Genomic DNA, 21,320 nt, shown 5'->3' with positions numbered 1-21,320 from the left:
ACTATGGAGAGGCCAAATGGAAGCACCCAATGCCAGCAAGTTAAAGAAGTATGGGCTGGATGAATGGATTATAAGGTGGATAGAAAGCTGGCTATATCATCAGGCTCAATGGCTAGTGATCAATGGCTCCATGTCTAGTTGGCAGCCCATATCAAGCGGAGTGCCCCAAGGGTCGGTCCTGGGGCTGGTTTTGTTCAATATCTTCATTAGTGATCTGGAGGATGGCGTGGACTGCACCCTCAGCAAGTATGCAGATGACAGTAAACTGGGAGGAGTGGTAGATACGCTAGAGGGTAGGGATAGGATACAGAGGGACCTAGACAAATTAGAGGATTGGGCCAAAAGAAATCTGATGAGGTTCAACAAGGTCAAGTGCAGAGTCCTGCACTTAGGACGGAAAAATCCCATGCACTGCTACAGACTAGGGACCGAGTGGCTAGGCAGCAGTTCTGCAGAAAAGGACCTAGAGGTTACAGTGGACGAGAAGCTGGATGAGAGTCAACAGTCTGCCCTTGTTGCCAAGAAGGCTAACGGCATTTTGGGCTGTATAAGTAGGAGCATTGCTAGCAGATCGAGGGACGTGATCATTCCCCTCTATTCGACATTGGTGAGGCCTCATCTGGAGTACTGTGTCCAGTTTTGGGCCCCACACTACAAGAAGGATGTGGAAAAATTGGAAAGAGTCCAGCAGAGGGCAACAAAAATGATTAGGGGGCTGGAGCACATGATTTACGAGGAGAGGCTGAGGGAACTGGCATTACTTAGTCTGCAGAAGAGAAGAATGAGGGCAGATTTGATAGCTGCTTTCAATTACCTGAAAGGGGGTTCCAAAGAGGATGGATCTAGATTGTTCTCAGTGGTACCAGATGACAGAACAAGGAGTAATGGTCTCAAGTTGCAGTGGGGGAGGTTTAGGTTGGATATTAGGAAAAACTTTTTCACTAGGAGGGTGGTGAAGCACTGGAATGGGTTACCTAGGGAGGTGGTGGAATCTCCTTCCTTAGAGCTTTTTAAGGTCAGGCTTGTCAAAGCCCTGGCTGGGATGATTTAGTTGGGGATTGGTCCTTCTTTGAGCAGGGGGTTGGAGTAGATGACCTCCTGAGGTCCTTTCCAACCCTGATGTTCTATAATTCTATCGCCCCATACTGGAAGTGGTGTCTGGCTACCACAAAACAAAAGTATTTGTGATGACTATTATGAATTAATATATGAAAACATGCATCCTTTAAGTCAAGAGCTGTGAACCAATCCATGACCTACAGAGAAGGGATTATGGAGGCTGAAGTCAATATATAGAACTGAAGCTTCCAAAAATGTACTTGTTCAGATCCCTTCAGGGGGGTACTGGATGACCCTCCCACCTCCAATCCTTTTTTGTACCAGAAAGTAACAGGAATAAGCACCCTGACCCCTCACACATACAGGGATCTCCTTGATTGCTCCTATCAGATGCAACTTTTCTACTTCTGCAAGAAGAATAGTCTCATGAGAGGGGACCCTTAAGAGGGAAATGTAGGGGAAAGGGGTGGGGGGAGGCAATTTTTCGAATTATATGGCATAGCCCCTTTCTGTTTTCTCTAGCACCCATTGGGGTCTGATGTAATTTGCCTCCATGCATTGAGAAAGTAGTGTAGCCTGGCTCCAAAAAAGGGGGTAGATTGGTTCTTAACTCTCAATCATCTCGTCAAAACCCAGACTTGTTCTGGGCTGAAGACATGGATGAGGAAGCAGGTTGGTTAGAGCTAGACCTTGATTTGAAAGGCCTCTTTCTAGGCTGACTCTGGAAGGCTGCCGGCTGTTGCCATGGTTGACGTCTCTGATTCGATGAAAAATACGGTTGGCATGGGACTGTGTCCTGTTGGGATATGTAAGGGTTAAGCAGAAAACTAGGAAACTGCTGGTGAACAGAAATGGTATTAAGGAGTAAAGGCACGGGCAAGCACCGCTTCTGCGCTTGATAGATGAAATGCAGGCATCTTTCTGTGCTTGATAGATTTAGGGCCACCACTCTCCCTTCCCTTCTCCTTGTCAAGGGTTTGATAAGTCACAGCTGCCTGAGGAATGTGGGGATCTAAAGAATACCTTTTGGGTAAAGTAGTGTTATCTCCCCCTCCCTTCCTTTCCCAGCTACACAGGCGAATTCGGGGTTATGGCCCCTTGCTCCCTGCCCTACAAACTGCTGATCCAGGGAGTTCATGACTGCAATTATAGTGAAGAAGTGTATCTTCAAAGTAAACATTATCTATAAAATATGCTAATGCTGTAAACAGTAATCGGGGCGGGAATAATTATATTCAGTATAGAGTTATCAATATACATTGTATGGGTGTTCATATTACTCCATAAGGGTTTTGGGGGTGTTGTAGTAAATGTAGGAATTTACATACTAATGTAGATAAAAAGAGTGTGCTGTAACTAATCCAGTGCTTACTCGACAATTGGGTCAAGGGGAACAAGTACCGCAATAAAGAAGCCTGTCTGCTCAATCCGCCTCTAGGTCAGCCTGTTCTTTTAACATGTCCCACACTGGAAAGAAGGCCCAGAAGGGAATCAAACCCAGAAAACGGCTGTCAATCTCGCATCCTTTAGATTTCCAGCAGTTCAACTGTTTTTTCTCTGAAAAGACCCTCCTCTTTGAAGGGGAGATCCTCCAGCTTACTCCTCGTGTCCAGAGCTAGAGGAGATGAACGAAGCCATGCATGCCTCCTAATGGCCCCAGGAGAAGCAAGTACTCTGGGAGCAGAATTTGAAGAGTCAAAGGAGGCCCAGAGGGAGTGCGTGGCTACATTTTGGCCCTCCATTAAAATGGCATTTGCTAACCTTATTCTGTCATCAGGTAAGACTTGTAAAAACAGTGTCATCTTCTCCTGTAAGTGGGCCATGACTGCCTGATAATTTGCCGCCCTAATACTGAGGGACGATGGACAGAACTTTTCTCCCCAACGACTCAATCCTTTCCCCTTCCTTGTTGGCTGCAGTGGAGTGTGGCTGTCCAGATCTTGCCGTGCGACTGGCAGCAGTCACCACCAGGAAATTAGGGCTTGTCTCCACTTACTGGGAGATCGATATGCAGTTGATTTAGCGGATCTAGTGAAGACCTGCTAAGTCAATTGCCGATTGCTCTCCTGTCAACCCACTGCAATAAGTTGACCTATGGTATGTCGACTCCAGCTATTCACATAGCTGGAGTTGCGTAACTTAGGTTGACTTAGCCCTGCCCTTAGGGATAGGATGGGTATGGAAGTAGGAGTGCCCCTCAGAGGGTATCTGATACAACTTGTCAGCTTTCTCAGAAACAGGCTGACAAACAGCAGACAAAGTCCACAGGGATTTAGCCAGCTGTAACAAACCAACTAAGATAGATAGGGATATTCTACTCCTTGAAGTAGCATTCAAGGATATCAAACACAAAGTGAGAAGTCTCTTCCACAGCCACTGCAGGAAAATTTACAGTGGATACCATACAATCCATTAAATTGTGGAACTGTGTAGCATCCTCAGGAGAGGAGGCTGAAGCCACCCCCACATTCATCTGGTGATAAATCAGGTTAATAATCTGTTTCCAAATGCTACTACTCAAAGAAGGGAGCTACCTCTTCATCTTCCTCCTCAGACAGCATTTCCAGCCTCACCATCTGTAGTGTCAGTCTGAGGACCTCTGGACTCTCAGATCCTTTGCAGAAGAAAAATTACCTCTCTGCCTACACAGATGATAATAGCAAAAGTCCTGAGGTAGCCCCCCATAAGGCAATGGGCCACAGGACAACCAGTTCCCCCAGCAACTAGGGTTCAGGAACATGCCTGCTGGAGGTGGATTATAGGGTAGTATGAATTAAGCCACAGGTGTCTGCATTCTTCCTCTATTTCCCTCCTGGTAAAGATCCAGACATATCAGACATAGAATGTACCAGGGATAACTGCTGATCTTGAGGAGAGTATGGAGATCCAGTTCTTTGTGGTGACCCTATAAGGGTCCTAGGAGGAGGAAGCATAACGTGTTCACAGGAAGAACCAGCAGCGCCTTCTGATCTCTTCTTCCTATCACACGACTGAAGCCACAGCTTTGGAACTGTAGTGGTCTTGGGAGAATCAGACGGATCCGAAAGTTTGATGCAGTGGCCATTTTGTCCCTATGCCTCTTTCCCTTCGGTGATGGGACAGACGGAAATGAAAGCATCAATGGCCCTGATTCTGACACAATCATCGAATCCATCTTCCTGGATCTGGAAGTGGAGTTCAGAACTGACCCTGGTCTTGCAGCAGGAGGAGTGCCATGGGGGTTGGGTATCTACAAGGCACTAGGTACGGGACCAGTGAGGATGGCCGAACTGTCTCTCGAACTCTCTTCCAGAATTAGGGCAGTTGGATCTCACTGCGTGGTCTTTGGTATGGACATGCATAGCCTCGGAGGCTTGACTGAGGGAGCTGCAGGAACCCAATCTGGCCCCGACGGTCTGTGGCCTCTTGGAAAGCTTCGATCACTGGGAGCCACTGAAAATGAGAGGAGCAAAAACCGGTTTCTTAGACCCTGGATCTGAGGAGTGATGGGATCCAAAGGGTCTAGCATGGAGAGCTTCCTTGACAAGGAGGAGCTACAAACAAGTCTCCCTGTCCTTGAGGGCTCTGAGAGCGAAGGTCTGACAAGTCGAACACCCAGAAAGCGAGCACCCTTCTCCCAGGGAACACATGTGATTGTCAGATGCTGAGAAGCCAGCTGGGCAGGAAATGCACCTCCTAAATCCCAACCTCCTCTGCTTCTTTGAGTCCACCAGACCTGTGAAACACACTCACTATAGTACAAAGCTAACACTAGCTCTCTAAAAGAGAATGACTCAGGCTCCAAAGAGCCAGGCCAGGTTCACATCCATGCAGGCCCAGAGTTGGAAGGAAGTGAGGTGGCGAATGCGCTCCACCCCATCCAGTCTTGCCGTCAGGATGTCAGTGACACAGAGGATGGACGAGATGCGGGAGAGCTCTAGATGACGCTGCTAGAAGAAGGTTCCAAGGTCAGGCATCACAGACAGTGCAGTATGGAATGTGAATGTGCAGAGCCACCTGAAGGGAACAAAGGTTAGGCTACCACAATGCCTGCCCCACGTCACCCTCAGCTACTGCTTTCTGCTGCATCCCACACCCAAGCTTTCTGTTCCGATTTAGGCGGAAGGCTCTTTGGAGCCAAGATCTCATCCCTATCCTTGTCTGTAGAGCACCCAGTATGCTTCTATGTGCACTACACTGATTCCCAGGGAATACATCCATCTAACCTTTCGAAGACCAGTCGGCTGAGCGTTTCGCTGGTTACAGACGGCTCCTTCAGGGTCTCCTGCAGGATTCCAATCTTCTTCTTCAAACTCTGAAGAAAAGAAAAAACAACAACAAAAGAGCACAGATGAGGAAATGGGAAGTCTGTGCCAGAGGAAGTTTGCATCCTCCTGCCCAGGAAAGCACACAGGCTGCATCACAGGGGAGAGGATCAGGAGAGAGGTGACAGAATAGGTATGGACAGTGAGCTAGGTGTCCAGCTAGAGCTGGCACAAGTCCTGGCTCTGCAGCGGTAGGCCATGGACTGCTACCAGCTACTGTAGGCTGAGGAGTGGAGGATCTCACCATAATCTCCTTGTCTGCATTACTCAGATCCTTCTGGGTGCTTTTTAACTCCTCCTCCATCTTCTCCAACTCCAAGAATGTTTTCTGCAGCTGCAGAGTAAGAACAGTTCAACAGTGCAGTGGTAGGCAAAGATCCCAACCACATATCAGGTATACAGTAAGCACAAGCTATCTTTCCCAGTCAACTTTCAGGCCCTACTGTTTGAGAATTTAACTCGCCATAGTGGAGACACAGGGCAGCCACTCTAGATCACCTAGATCAGTGTTTTTCAAAGTACAGGTCGCGAACTAGTACTGGGTTGTGCAATGTCAGGCGCTGCTGATTTAAATTATAACGATCGTTGCCACGCAGCAGCTCTAAAGGGCCCCGCAGCAGGGACCTGGAGAGGAGAAAGGTAGGGTGGTGGGGGGAACTGGGGAGGGGAGCAAGTTGGGGCTTGCAGGGCTGGGGCTGCAGGCCTCTCCCCTGGCCCTGGAGCTCCATGCTAGGCCAGGAGACGGGCCCCTTCCCCCAGAGCTCTGTGCTGCCGGCCGAGAGACAGAGAGAGAGAGAGGGGCAGAGGCGCAGGTCCCTCCCCCAGAGTTAACTGCTTGCACCCCAAACTCCTCTTCCCTGGCCGAAGAGCCCGCACCCCCAGCTAGAGCCCTCCCCCCCGCATCCCAACCCTCTGCCCCAACCCTGAGCCCACTCCTGCACCTTGAACCCCTCACCCCACATCCCACCCTCTGCCCTACCCTGGGCCACCTCCCTTACTAAGGCTAGTGTCTAGTGTTAGTTATGTAAAGTGGGTTAAGCTGGAATGTATTGCAATATTATGATTTTATGAAAACGCTAGTTAAAAAATATAATTATGTTTGGTCATAGGTATCAATTTTTCTTCAACTGCGTCACGAGGAAAAAAGTTTGAAAACCACTGGCCTAGATTGCTGGCGTACTCCTGAGTAAGCAAGCCATGCCTGTTCATTCCCTCAAGCTGCCTGCATTGGGAATCCCATGGTGGTTTATCTCAGACCCAGCCTCCAGCAGAGAAGTTTCACAGGTGATTTCCTGAGGTTTCAGGCCCAATGGTGACAGCTTTTCCATGGTTTAACACATGGGTGGCAGCAGCTGCACTTTGGTTCAATCATTTGAGTTTCCAAAGGATTTGAGACACATCAGATCAAAGGGAATCAGGACTGCCACCTTGGAGGACGGTGATGATGGGGCCTCACCACTCCCACAGGGACAGCAGTTTTGCTGCATCAGCATTAGTATAACACAAACATACCAGTCACTGCAACTTCACTAATTCAGGAAAGTAGTTCTGTTCTAGGACCTTGGACTATGACATTATGGGACTTCAGTGGTATGGTGACATACCCCTGGCTACTCCTAGGCAAGGGCAGCTTGTATTCAATCCCTGCCACTCAAAATCACAATACATCTGCTCTGCTGACAATGGAGGGCCGAGGGATTCCTATTTGGCAATGCACTCCTCCTGTGCCTCTTCATCAGTCGGGTACAAGTTTCAAGTCGCTACTCAATCCCACCTCCAGTCTGGGTCAGCAGCTACAAACCTCAACCAAATTATCAAGGGATGCCACTGGCCAGGACAGGACCTGCCAAATCACTAGGGCTGGGAAGACCATGGCTGCTTGGATACCCAACAGCAAATTAACATTACCAATGTCACTTTAGCCCCCAAGCACACCTTGCAACAGCACCTATTTCAGACAGTGAGCTATATAGGGAAGGGATGGTAGCTTGCTGCAGGGCACAAATGCCCTATACACAAGAGGGCAGAACATTTCATCAGAGGTTAGTTATAGCATTTGTTCTGTTACAAGCTCTGGACTTGTAAAGAAGAGAGAGATTTACCTGGTTCTTTAACAGCTTAGGATAACAGATTGACCAATCAGTGAGGCTCTTCAAACACGTGCTCCAAGCACAAGGAAGCACCAGACGAATTTTTCAGTTTACCAAGCAGTGGCTAGAGTAACTGATACAGCTGGCTGGCAGGAGCAGCGCTTACTGTGAGCAAAGGGCAGAGGCTATCGTTGGACTATGTGACAGACCCAGACCAGTGGGGTACAGGAGTCTGGTAGAGGGCAAATATACTGGTCACTGGATGAGTAGTTTTCTGTTCCCTGAGTGAGCAGAGCAGGGGCTGCACTACAGTAATCAGGAAGCTGCTAGAACCAGTTAAGGCAGGCAGGCTAATTAGGACACCTGGAGCCAATTAAGAAGAAGCTGCTAGAATCAATTAAGGCTGGCTAATCAGGGCACCTGGGTTTTAAAAAGGAGATCACTTCAGTTTGTGGTGCGAGTGTGAGGAGCTGGGAGCAAGAGGTGCAAGGAGCTGAGAGTGAGAGGGTGTGCTGCTGGAGGACTGAGGAGCACAAGTGTTATCAGACACCAGGAGGAAGGTCCTGTGGTGAGAATAAGGAAGGTGTTTGGAGGAGGCCATGGGGAAGTAGCCCAGGGAGTTGTAGCTGTCATGCAGCTGTTACAGGAGGCTCTATAGACAGCTGCAGTCCACAGGGCCCTGGGCTGGAACCTGGAGTAGAGGGCGGGCCCGGGTTCCCCCCAAACCTCCCAGTTGACCTGGACTGTGGATTCTCCCAGAGGGGAAGGTCTCTGGGCTGTTCCCCAACCCACATGGTGAATCTCTGAGGCAAGAAAATCTGCCAATAAGTGCAGGACCCACCAAGATAGAGGAGGAACTTTGTCACATCACGTACAGAACAGAGATCACCCAGACACCTTTGATGTGCAACTCCCTGCACTTTCCTTACCTTATTATTGGCAGAAAACAGCTCCTTTTTCAGCTTCTCAGTCAACTCACTAGACGCCTTCCGAGCCTCTTTCAAATTTTCATACTCCCTGGAAAGAGCCCAAACTACAATCACTCTGGGCTTTGAGATAGAGTTCTTAACTGGAGTCAGTGATCACATGCTGCCTGCAGATACCTGATTCACAGCTCCACGGCTGCAGAAAAGAGAGTTACCTTTTCCGTAACTGGTATTCAAGATGTGTTGCTCATGTCTATTCCACAATAGGTGTGCGTACTTGCCACATGCACCGGTACCAGAAGTTTTCCCCCTAGCAGTACCTGTAGGGGAGCACCCCTAGCAACCCCCTGAGTGGCACCTCTATGCTGCGCGCTCCCCCAACCCTCAGTTCTTTCTTGCCAGACAACTCCGACAGAGGGGAAGAAGGGCGGGATGTGGAATAGACACGAGCAACACATCTTGAAGAACACCAGTTACAGAAAAGATAACTCTTTTCTTCTGCGAGTGATTGCTCATGGGTATTCCACAATAGGTGACTCCAAGCTATATCTGTTGGAGGTGGGTAGGAGTTCACAAACTCTCGGGACAGAGCACAGCCTTGCCAAACTCGGCATCTTCCCTGGTTTGGGAGATGATCGCATACTGCGAGGTGAACATGTGAACTGAAGACCATGTGACAGCCCTGCAAATGTCCTGAATGGGGACATGGGCTAAAAAGGCAGCCGACGAAGTTTGCGCCCTAGTTGAGTGCCCTCACAATAGACGGCAGAGGGATTCCCGTAAGGTCATAACAGGTATGGATTCACGAGGTGATCCAGTTGGAGAGCCTCTGAGTGGAGATCGGTCAACCAAACCCCTCATGCGTTCAGCCAAGGTGATGAACAGCTGCGAAGACTTCCTGAAAGACTAAGTCCGTTCCAGGTAAAAGGCCAGAGCCTGTCTCACGTGAAGTGCGTGGAGACGGCGTTCCTCACTGGACGCATGGGGCTTGGGGCAGAGGACTGGCAGGAAAATGTCCTGACCCATGTGGTAGGCAGAGACCACCTTCAGGAGTAATGAAGGATGTGGGCGGAGCTGGACCTTATCCGTATGAAACACCGTGTACGGGGGCTCGGAGGTCAGGGCCCTGAGTTCTGAGACCCGTCTAGCAGACGTGATCGCCACCAGGAAGGCTACCTTCCATGAGAAGTGCGACCAGGAGCATGTAGCTAACAGCTCAAAGGGATGACTAATGTACGGGAAGAGACGATCCAATCCCTTAAGGAATCGGCCAGTCATAGCATGAGAGAATACCGTGTGCCCCTGTGGGTGGAAGGCCGATATGGTCACCAAGTGCACCTTGAAGGACGAGGGCGCCAGGCCCTGGGCTCTAAGGTGAAGGAGGTAGTCTAAAATGAGCTGGATCGGGGCAGTCATGGGGGAAATGCCTCGTTCAGACGCCCATTGGGAAAACCAAGACCCCTTTGCCAAGCAGGCTCGACGCGTGGAGGGTCGCCTGCTTTCCAAGAGGATGCCTGAACCCCTTCTGAGAACGTCCTTTTCTCCTGGCCTAACCATTGAGCAGCTACGCTGTGAGGTGGAGTGCAGCTAGGTTGGGGTGGAGGAGAGCAGGTCCTGGGAGAGCAGGTCTGGGCAGGTCGGCAACGGCGGGGCGACTGCCAGGCTCATGAGGGTCCCGTACCAATGTTGCCTGGGCCACACCGGGGCAATCAGGAGGACCTGGGCCCTGTCTGTCTTTAATTTTTCCAGGACCTGACCAATCAGTGGGATCGGGGGGAAGACATAGGGAAGCTGGCCTGAACAGGATAGTAGGAAGGCATCGGAGATAGCACCCACTCCCAGTCCCCGCTTGGAGCAGAACCGGGGACACCGGCAGTTCTGCCGGGTCGTGAACAGGTCCACCTGAGGAGTTCCCCACTCTTGGAAAAGTCTGTGCACCACCTCTGGGTGTAAAGACCACTTGTGCTGAGAGGAGAAGTCTCGGCTCAGGCGATCCGCCCATGAGTTCCGGGCGTCCGGTAAGTGGTAGGCCTGTAGGCAAATATCGTGGGCGATACAGAAGTCACACAGCCTGAGGGCTTCCTGGCAGAGGAGCGGGCCCTGCCTTCCCTTTTGATGTAAAGCATTGAGGCCGTGTTGTCCGTGAGAACCCTGACCACTCTGCCCTCCAGGTGCGAGCGGAAGGCCATGCACGCCAGCCGGATCGCCCTGAGCTGCTTGACGTTTATATACAGAGCAAGGTTCTGCACAGACCACAGACCTTGGGTCTGATCGTCCCGCACATGGGCTCCCCACCCCAGGTCTGATGCGTCGGACACTAGCTCCACCGTCGGTGGCCTTCCCCTGAATGGGACCCCGGGGAGCATGTTCCCCAGTGAGGACCACAATTGTAGGGAGGCGATCATTGGCTCGGGCACAGTGAGGACCTTGTCCATCCTGTCCCTGGCCTGGGAGAACACCGAGACCAACCAGAGCTGGAGAGGCCTCATCCTGAGTCTGGCATTGCGAACCACATATGTGCACACCGATATGTGACCCAGGAGCTGGAAACACGCTCTGGCTGTCATCATGGGAAACTTTGTGACTGTGTCGATGAGCCCTTTCAGGGTCTCAAATTTGTCCGATGGGAGGGAGGCACTGGCCAACGTCGCATCCAGGACTGCCCCAATAAACTCTATGCGCTGTACCCGGACTAACGTGGCCCTGGTGTGGCGCACGTGAACAGGAGCGCCACGTGATCCCGCACCTGCGAACAGGAGATGCCCTTGACCAGTCAGTGATCCAAATAGGGGAAGATCTGGACCCCACGATGTCTGAGGTAGGCCACCACAATAGACATGCACTTTCTGAATACCCTGGGAGCAGTGGACAGGCCAAACGGGAGGACCGTAAATTGGTAGTGCTCCTGCCCAACTGTGAAACGGAGGAAGCGCCTGTGCCCCTCAAATATATGAATGTGGAAGTATGCGGCCTGCAGATCGAGGGCAGCATACCAGTCCCTGGGATCCAGGGAAGGGATGATTGAGGCCAGAGAGATCATGTGAAACTTGAGCTTTACCATGTACTGGTTCAGGCCTCAGAGGTCCAGGATGGGCCTGAGTCCCCCTTTGGCTTTCGGGATAAGGAAATAGGGGGAGTAGTACCCCTTGTGTTTGAACTCCGCTGGCACCACTTCTACCGCTCCTAAGCCAAGGAGCTGCCCCACCTCCTGCTCTAGCAGGGCCTCGTGAGAGGGGTCCCCCAGAAGAGATGGGGACAGAGGGTGGTTGGGTGGGGTAGAGGAAAACTGGAGGGTGTAGCCCTGGGATACGGTGTTGAGCACCCAACAGTACGAAGTCAGCCATGACCACTCTGGGAGAAAAGCACACAACTGGTTGGAGAAGGGAAGCTTTATTGTGGGTGGATCCCTGGTGTGAACTGGTAGGTCTCCTCCGGGTGTCCCGTCAAAACTGACGCTTCCCCGCCTGTTTACCTTTGGAGGACCCGGGGGGGTGGGGGGGGGAGGGCGCAGACCGGGACTGCCTCTGTGGGCATTTCTTATAGTCCCGTGACTTTTTATAAAGGGGCTCGTATTTAGATTGGGTGGCCTGGGTGGGAGCCTGCTGAGGCTTAAACTTGGGCCTAGCCGGAGCTGGGACATAGAGACCAAAGTGTCTTGAGCGTAGTGTGGGAATCTTTCAGGCCATGCAACTTCACGTCCATCTGTTCTGCAAAGAGGGCCTTGCCATCGAACGGGAGGTCCTGCAAGGAGTTCTGCACCTCACTGGACAGCCCAGACAGCAGGAGCCACGATACCCTTCTCATGGACACTGCAGAGGCCATGGACCTTGCAACTGTATCCACAGCATCTGACGCTGCCTGCAGGGTTCCCCTGGCAGCCGCTGTACCCTCCTCCATCAGAGCTTTGAACTCCTTCCTGTAATGCTCCTGGAGGGAGTCCTCGAATTTGGGTAGAGAGCCCCACAAATTGAACTCATACCGACTCAGGAGAGCCTGATGGTTCACCACCCTTAACTGGAAACTCGAGGATGAATAAACCTCTCCCCCAAATAAGTCCAGCCTCCTTGAATGTTTATTTTTCAGAGTAGGGGCTGTTTGGCCCTCCCTCTCCCTGTGGTTGACCGACTCGACCACCAGGGAGTTGGAGGCAGGGTGGGTGTACAGGTATTCATGCCCCTTGGCAGGCACAAAGTACTTCCGTTCTGTCCACTTAGAGATGGGGGGCAAGAAAGCTGGGGTTTGCTACCCCTTCGTGGAGTGGAAGGGCCACCCTGCCCAGTATCGAGGCCGATAGGACATTGAAGAGGGAGTCTGAGGGTTCCTCCACCTTTTCAGCCTGAAGGTTGAGGCTTGATGCCACCCCTTTTCAATAGTTCCTGGTGGGCCTTAGAGTCCTCCTGCAGAACAGAGGGAGGAGGGGCCGTAATCGCCTCATCAGGGGAGGATGAGGATGCAGGTGCGGTACTCTTCGTACCCACTGGTACCGGAGGTCCTACCACTTGGTCGCCCTCTGGGCACGGAACCGAAGATGCATGTCCCACTGACTCCTTTCTGGGAGGCTGGGAAAGGGAGGCTGATGGTCGTTCTGAGGCTCCGGCCACTGAGCAAGCCCCTACCGGGAGCTGCGTTGGGGGCCACAGGGCCCATTGGTACTATGGTGCCGGCCAAGGAGCTCAGTGCAGTGGCACCAGCGGAGCAGGCTGTTCAGCCTGACTAGCCTGTCCCATCAACTGATAACTACGAAGGGAGGCCGCTGTCCCTGGACTGGGAGAAGCGGTGGTGTCGGGAACGGTGCCGACCATGAGACCGTAATCCCGATGTAGAGGAATGGTACCGCCAGTAGCAGCTGCTTCGCGATCGGCTCTGGAGGGCGGATCCGTGCTGGTGAGGCGCCGGAGATCGACACTTGGGACTGCGGGAGCGGTGCCGCGGTGGTGTCCTGGAGCGAGATGAAGAATGGAAACGGCGTCGACACCTGAATTGCGACGGGCTACGGTAGCCTCTTGGAGATGAGGACCTCAAGTGCAGTCTGTCTTGGTCTTGACAGGGCCTGCTCCTTTCGCAAGGTCTACGGTCCCTCAAGGTGGAGCAGTGCCAGTCGGAACCCAGTCAGACAACCTGGTGGGTGTCGACGGTGACCGGCGTGGACTATGCACGGGACGGTCGCTGAGCAGCAAACGGCGTTAGGAACATTCCCTCGACCGTGAATGGTACTGACCAGGAGGCGACTGCGGCGATCCAAGCGGTGGCTTGCGTCTGGACCAGGGAGCCAACAGTGGCGGAGTCAGAGGCCTGGAGGCCAACAGGGTCCGAGAACTGCCCAACATGGGTCTACTCTCTCCCGCAGTCTTGCTCCGGTGCCTCGGCAGAGAAGACCTCTTCTTAGCCTTCTTGGCGTGCCCTGCAGGCGGGGAGAGGTGCTGACTCGTGGAAGTCACTGAAGTGTCGCCACGCACCGACGCTGCGGTACCCAGTGCCAATTCGGAGCAGCGCACCGGAGTCAGGGTCAACACAGACTCCATCAGAATGGCTTGGAGCTGAATGTCACTTTCTTTCTTGGTCCGAGGCTTGAAAGATCTGCAAATCTTGCCGCGATCACTGAGATGGGTTTCCCCCAGACAGTGTAAACAGTCCATGTGCGGGTCACTCACTGGCATCGACCGCCTGCAAGTGTCGCACGACTTAAAGCCTGGGGCACACTAAACTAAACTAACACTAATCTGAACTACTTCACCTACAGGTATTACTACTACGAACGAACAAGAGTTCTAGAGGAAAGCTGCAGACAAGCTGGGGCAGAGCAGTTCTGATGCACCTTCACTGGCGGCAAGAAGGAACTGAGGGCGAGGTGAGCGCGTAGCGCTCCTTATACCGCGCCATAGAGGCGCCACTCCAGGGGTTGCTAGGGGCGCTCTCCTACGGGTACTGCTGGGGGAAAACTTCCGGCACTGGTGCATGTGGTGAGCACGCACACCTATTGTGGCATACACATGAGCAATCACTCAAAGAACTACTTTAGGTGCAAGGCTGTTTATACAAGAGTCCCCACTGGGGAGAAGCCAACGCTGGATAAACAAACACTAAACTGCAGCATGGCAATCACCAGCACAGCACTGGGCAGGTCAGAGAACAGGCTTAGATGGAGACTGCGCTCAAGTGACTGGAAGGGGCAAAAACGAAAGTCCCTGACTGCAAAATGGAAAGGGGATGTGATCTGGGGGGCCATGCAGCCTTCTTTCTGAAGGGGTGCATGAAGGGTTAAGAAGTGAAGTTCAGAGGCACTTAGGGATATTTGCCATGCAAGCTCATTACTGATTACAATGCAGGTGCAATCATTCTGCCTGGCAGCGCCATATAAAATCGTGATCACTGAATTGCCATTAGATTGGAGCTGGCGAAGATGTGGCGAAGATGCATGAGCAGAAGGATCTCTGTGTAGGAGCTGGAGCCAGCGCAGAGAAGTATGGCAAAAACTTGGAAGCTGAACAATCGGAGCCATAGCAGCACTGCTATCAAGTACTATGTGCTGCATAAATGAGAAATTCAGGGATTGTGCCACCATCCCAGGAGTATGTCAATGGTTTGTTCCCTCAACTGCCATCCAATAATCACCACCTAGGTGCACTGAACTGCTCTGAAAGCTGTTCGTATAGCAATGCATATGTCCACAGTATCAGTGGAAGAATTTCCGAGTGGCAGCCTCCAATCTAAGTTGCCTTGATTCTGTCAGTCAAAGCCCAGTGTAGTAACAAACAGGCAGTCACAGCAGCTAAACCATTTTACTTTTCTCCAGTACCCTGCAGGGGGAGCTCTATATATACATATCAAAGAGATGGAACAAACAAGTCTACTGCCAAGTTTTCAGCACCTACTTTTTCAGTGAGACGCAGTAGACTGCAAGCTGTTCCACTGCTGCCTGCCCTATTCCCATATCACGGATCATCTCCTCCACTTCCGGGCGCTGGCTCTGCAGGAGCATCTCAATCCTGAAACAGACACATCCTGTCAGGTTCCCACACAGCCATGAAGAGTGGAGCTGGGAAAGGAGCTGGAGTGCTGGGTCATTACCTGGGCCACTAGTGTGCTGATCCCCCACTGCAGTGACACACTGGGATGGAAGCTACAGCTGCCCACTAGCTGCCCCTCAGTGAGCTGGGCTATTTGGGAGGAACAGTGGGGCAGCAATGGCTTAGCAAAGGGCTGGGGGGGAGGCAGTTGTGCTATAGTGGATTGAGCACCAGGCTGGGAGTCAGAACTCCTGTGCTCTATTCCTTGTCATTGTCCCTGGGCAATTCACATCAATATCTACATGCCTTGGTTACCCCACCTGTAAGCCAAGCTCCCAGTGCTAGGGATGAAAAGCTCTAGCTAAGTGCCAAATGTTATGTTTAGGGAGCAAATAACTGCTTGGAGGTGCCGGGGAGGGAAGAGGTGGTGATGAGTTTGGACAGGTCAGGACCAATGAGGACACACCAGCACTGATGCAGGAGGTTCCCAAACCCCAGCTCAACAGTGCAACAGCAGTGACATTTCCATCTGCACCAGGAACTGAGGCTGAACCCAAGTAGCTCTGCATTGGTAGCATTCAGAACTATTGCGCAAGACCTCTAAGAAAGTAAGTGTCTCGGACCACTGAACAGCATGCTTGCCCTAGCCCACATATACATACACAGCAGAGGCCCTGTATCTAACCTCTCCATGGTTTTCAGTTTATTTCTCAGCCTTCGGGCCTCCTCTTTTGCACCTTTGGTTTCTTCCTGCTGCTGCTCCAGGTACGTCATTTGTTTCTGAGACAGAGATAGGCACATTTGTGCAGTTAGAATGGGAGATAGGGACTCCTATGGAGACATATAGCTAGCACGTGTGCACTGAAATACCTGCACAACCTGCTCAGCAGTCAGGCTCCTCAAAGCTCTCACCATCTTTAACAGCCCAGGAGCAAGGTGCCCATAGGTTCCCACTCAGCTCCCAACACATGGCAAATTCTCAATGCTGGCCATCAGATACTTCAGTACATGAACTGCCCGATTCCATTGCTCCCACTAGGATTATTTGTGGAGAGTCATATGTGACCCTCTCCTTCCGTGTTCAGAAAGCGACAAAGCCCCATAGGGAAGTCTCCAGTTACTGCAGCCTTCTCCCCATTCAGACACTCCCTGTTCCCTCTGCACTAACCCTCCCATTTTGCTGAACTTCCATCTGTTACCAGATGTGAGAAGTAATCCTGCATGGGGCTTTGCTGGGAGTTCTCAGACACTTTACCAAGACAAACCCAACATGGTCCATCTCCATCAGATTACACTGGAGGGGCATCTGGAGCTGTCTGAAGGTGCTGCCTGGTTTTCTGGTATTCTCAAAATGACTGGCAGTAGGACATGGCCTGTGCAGGATCAACTGAATATTACTGTGTATAAGGGGCTCCCATGGGGATCAGATGGCTTTTTAAACAAACTTTCAGTTCACCTGTATTCATTCCCTAAGCTTTGATCTGCCTGGACAGTTTAACGTATCAGCTTCAAAGGTTCCTGACTGCTTTTCAATGAGACACTGTTTGATTTGACTCCAGAGAGAAGATTGGCCAAAGACAGTGTCCTCTCCTCTCGGCAGAAGCTGGAGGGGTTTAATATGCATTCAGTCTCAGACTCTCCCACTGGCTCACCACGTTACTACATAAAAAAGGAGGCCTGAGATGCCACTGTCCCTCTGCAAGGTCTCACCTTGCCTGGCTAGGATGGTTACCTTTCTCATACCAGTGCCACCTTTTGCCGCTCCTGGCCAGCTTTCTCCACCACATTTGCACTACTGTTTCCACTTCCCTCGCACTGCTCTAAACTGGCATGATACATGGTTCTCAGACTCGCTGGCCAGAACTGTCAATGCGACCATATTTGCCCCTCTGGCATCCAACTGTAGTCCCGAGGCACCAAGCAGGTTCATCAGTAACTGATGCGGTGCTAGCGGAAGAAAGGTCCGGCTTGAAGCTGGTGAATTTGGCCTCTGCCATGGCTAGAAAGGCCTGCAACAGCATAGCAGAGGCTCCAAGCCTTATGCTTTAAACAGCCTGAGGAGAAACAGTCCACAGAACTCTGCTGGGAGATCTCACACACTTTCAAGAGGAGAAGATGCAATGAGCATGATGCCTTTTCTTCCAATGTTCCCAGATTACACTGGAGAGGCTTTCACACATGTCAGAGAGTAATTACAGTCAGAGGAAAGATAGGTTATGAGTCTCCCCTTGAATCTGGGGTAGGGAAAGCCCAGGAGACGGGGGAGGAGGGTGGAAACCTAGCAGCAAACCCAATCACCTAAAGCAAAATCATCTTGGGAAGGGCTCATTTGTATCAGCTGCAACAGCACACCCCGATTTAGAGTTTTACAGCAACTGAAGTGTTTGCATGACCAGGAAATGCTAATAAGCCTCACAGAGAAATTCTGTTCATTGGAACACCCCAGCAACCTATAAAACTACTGAAAAACATGAAAGCCAGGGAAAAAGGGATAAGGTATCCTTGAGGTGAAGAGTGATTTTCACAGTTTCACCTTTTTTCTTCTATTTAACCTAGGTGCATTAAGAATGCAGCTCCGCACTCACAATTGGTGAAGCACATCTTACTCAGTGGCAGACAAAGTGCACCCCCAATACGTGGAATTTATGGCACTATCATCTCAATTAAGCAGCAGCTAAGACCAATCACTATGATTAAGTTAGATCAGTTTCCCTGGGGGGCATCACAGGGAAGTGGCCATCCCATCCCTGTCCTGGTTTATTCACTCATGAGTTATGATTATATACATAAAGACACACACATACATATACACACACAAACAGATTATTTCCTGTTAGTGGCTTGACTACAGAACAGGTTTGACAGCAGCACAATGGTTGGTCCAACCCAGCCTAAGCTTGTAACTTTCTCTCTGTACATTTCAATTAACTTGCCTGGGTGGAGGCAGAAATCACTAATTAACATTAACTAATTCACACTGAACCCCACCAGGCCTACAGAAAGATTTAATGCAGGGTACTAGTGTCAGTCCTCAACAGGGTCTCACTCCCTAAGAGAGCATTCACACTGATGCGATGGAAGATCAATACTGACACTGCATCAACAAGCCAGACCCTCATTCCCTGGCCTTGAGCGGAATGCTGTTTTTAAGCAGGATTCTAACAAGCCACCCCAGCCACAAATCGCTTAGGCTAAGCACAGAGAAGACCCAATGTCTTAACACGTCAAGTACTCCAACTGCTTTAGATTCATTCAATAAGTGTATTGTTTCCCCAATATCTCACCTCTTCCAAGGTGCACAGGTCCAAGGGAGGTACCTCAGGAAATTACTGTCCCAGGGTGATGTGTGTTAGAACTGAAAGACATCGCCTTGAAATAGCACTGCTGCCCTAGAGAACCTTACCCCTTTGCCCCCTTGGCTCTTCTATAGCACCACCTCGTCAAGGAGCTCAGACAAGGTTAAAGGAGTGTCTTAAATGGGAACGCAGCCCCATTGCTCTTCTTCTACTTCACATCTGGAGAGATGGGGCCCACACAGGAAGCTGGTTTCAGAGCCAGGAACAGAACTTAGACTTCCAAGCGCAGAGCCACCTGTCCTCTCTGCACAGGCCTGAGGACAGTGTGACCCAGAGGACGAGCCAGTGAGACTGTAACCTTAGCCAGAAATGGGGCAGATCAGATGTACACTGCCCATGGAGGAAGGTACCTTGAGAGTGGAACACAGCATCTCTGTCTCACACAGGGCTTTCTGGAGCGACTCGATGGTGGCGTTGTGAACATCCACAGTCTCCCTCAGTGTGTCTATGATAGACTGGCAGTCTCGCTTCTCCTTCTCTGAAAGGAAATGCTCACATAGCACTTGGAATGCCTTGCCCTGGGCAGCCCTGAGACCCATGGGTCTGAGGGCAGATATGCAGCCAGAGTGACAGACAGGATACATAAATTCAGATTGAGAAACTCTCAGAGACTTAGTCATTTCCCATCAGACCCCCTCCCCACTGAATGCAATGTGTCAGACAGGACCTGTGCTAAGCAATCCCTGCACCCAGCACCAGTAGACTTCAAACATTTCTTTACTAATCAAGAAAGGCAAGCTTGGGTGCAAGGAGCTGGCATCCTTGCAGGCCGAACAGAACATTTATAAAACTACAAAGCTCTGGTGAGCTGCCTCGACGCTGCTCTCCCAGCGAGAAGTCGTGTGTGCAGGGTACATGCTTAGATAGGCTTGACAGCTGCTGCTGTGCACAGGAACACAGTGCCTACGTGCAGAGCAATTACACTGCTGTGCAGTTATGCTGCTGTCACTCACCCTCACCACAGTCTGTGTGTCTCAGGGTGCGAGATCCCAAACACACAAGCGAAGCAGCATTAAAGCACAGCTCTGCAGAACACACTGGGGCTCTGAAAGGCCACGTGATACTTGATTAAGGCAGATTTATCACTCTGGAACATTTCCAGTCCTTGCACATCACAAGGCCTTAAAATCCTGTTGTTCTGATCGCCCCTCCCCCACACTAATATCCCCAATTCTGATGCCTTGGCTGCCAGCAATAAAGCCTGTGTAGCAGCGCCCTTTCCTGACCCCTCCACAAACGCAGTCAGAGACCAACTGAAGTGCAGCACCCGTGTCCTTTTATTGTTTGTGTCCGTTCCCACCACGGTTTATTTACAGATATTTACAGGGACCAACACTCTGGGAGACTACTAGCTTCCCAGCCAGCAGAGATCTAGAACCCATGCTCCTCCCTTTCCTGTCTCCCCCCTGCTTCCTGTCTCTTAGCCAGCTTTATAGGGCAGGCTGGCTACCCAGACCTGCAGGTGGATCCACTCTGGTAATTAGGGCGTGGCCCTTCAGCCAGCCCAACTAATACCCTTCTTCCTCTGGAACAGGGCTAACAGGGGCCTGGTTTATTTATCCTAGCCAGCACCCTGTTACAGCCTGCCTTCAGCCACATGAGATACAGAGGTGCACAGATCCTGCTGGAACTGAAATGTGTTCTGGAGGGAAGCAGGAAAGCCAGCTGGTGGTCAGACTGACCAGTATCCTGAGCTGACAGAGCCAGCAGAGAACATTTTACATCACTGGAAAGCTCCTGTTTTGCAGCTGTATAAGGCAGTGGTCCCCACCTCTCGCAGTGCGACTATGGTCAGTCATGGACAGCAAAGCAGCACTATTTTTGAGCACTGTTTAAATCCACTCATCCTCCCGGTTTCCATCAGCTCTCTGGTAGTAGCTGACCATTACTGGAGAGGGGCTCAAGGGCTTGCTCACCTTGGCAGCCCTGCAGCTTCAATCCCTGCCAAGGCCTGAGGCATTGCTGGCTTTGTGACATTGCCGCCATCCCAAAAAAACAACTGAGCTGGCAAACAGGATTATGGCCTCCCTGGGAAAGGAGGCAGAAGATGCCCAGCTGGGACCAGGGGAAAGAGAGGGAGAAACTGGTGTGCGTGTGCGCACCCTCACACAAACAAATCAGTGATAGCCACAAGATGGCCATAGGAAGTGGCTGGGTAAGTAGGTTGGTTTGTAAGTAAAGTGTTTTCCCACACTTGTTTGGGTGGTTGTACCTATCCAGGAGCAGCATACTTTGGGGGGGTGAGAGGGATGCATCCCACTGCACACACTTTCAGGCAGGACTTCCCCTGGTGCGGTAGCAGGAGGCTAGCTCTGCAGGACTGAAGCTTTCAGGACCAACAAATGTTTCATTTCTGGTATTTGTGATGTGAAGAAAATGTTCCAATGTGACCAGGGTGCAGCAATGCCTCCTGGGCTCTGCAGACAGATCCAGCACCTCAGCTACTGGTCTCAGGTCTGTACAAGACTCTTCTCAGGTACACATCTGCTCTTTAGAACCCCCTGTGGCAGCTGTGAAACTGACAAGGATACTTTCATTCTGCTGCTGGGGAAAGCTACAAGCGGAGGCAGATTCTTGA

The 21,320-nt window shown here is 51.3% G+C and overlaps 1 protein-coding gene across 6 annotated transcripts in view; it reads right to left on the bottom strand.

The window, feature by feature from the left end:
• TRAIP (TRAF interacting protein) overlaps positions 1-21,320 on the bottom strand; it is a 58,460-nt gene that overhangs the window by 16,640 nt on the left and 20,500 nt on the right. For all 6 annotated transcript variants that reach the window (XR_004646458.1, XM_034775630.1, XM_034775628.1 and 3 more), the window contains 6 exons: positions 19,093-19,220; positions 16,072-16,166; positions 15,252-15,365; positions 8,383-8,470; positions 5,608-5,697; positions 5,265-5,353 (listed from right to left, as the gene is read on the bottom strand). Coding sequence is in view for 5 of the 6 variants with exons in the window: in XM_034775630.1 (XP_034631521.1) it covers positions 5,265-5,353; positions 5,608-5,697; positions 8,383-8,470; positions 15,252-15,365; positions 16,072-16,166; positions 19,093-19,220 (604 nt within the window). In the remaining variant the exon portion in view is untranslated. The remainder of the gene's footprint in view (positions 1-5,264; positions 5,354-5,607; positions 5,698-8,382; positions 8,471-15,251; positions 15,366-16,071; positions 16,167-19,092; positions 19,221-21,320) is intronic.

Source organism: Trachemys scripta, chromosome 7 (assembly GCF_013100865.1).
Source record: "Trachemys scripta elegans isolate TJP31775 chromosome 7, CAS_Tse_1.0, whole genome shotgun sequence".
Lineage (NCBI taxonomy): Eukaryota > Metazoa > Chordata > Testudines > Emydidae > Trachemys > Trachemys scripta.
This window is presented reverse-complemented; position numbering and strand designations above follow the sequence as displayed.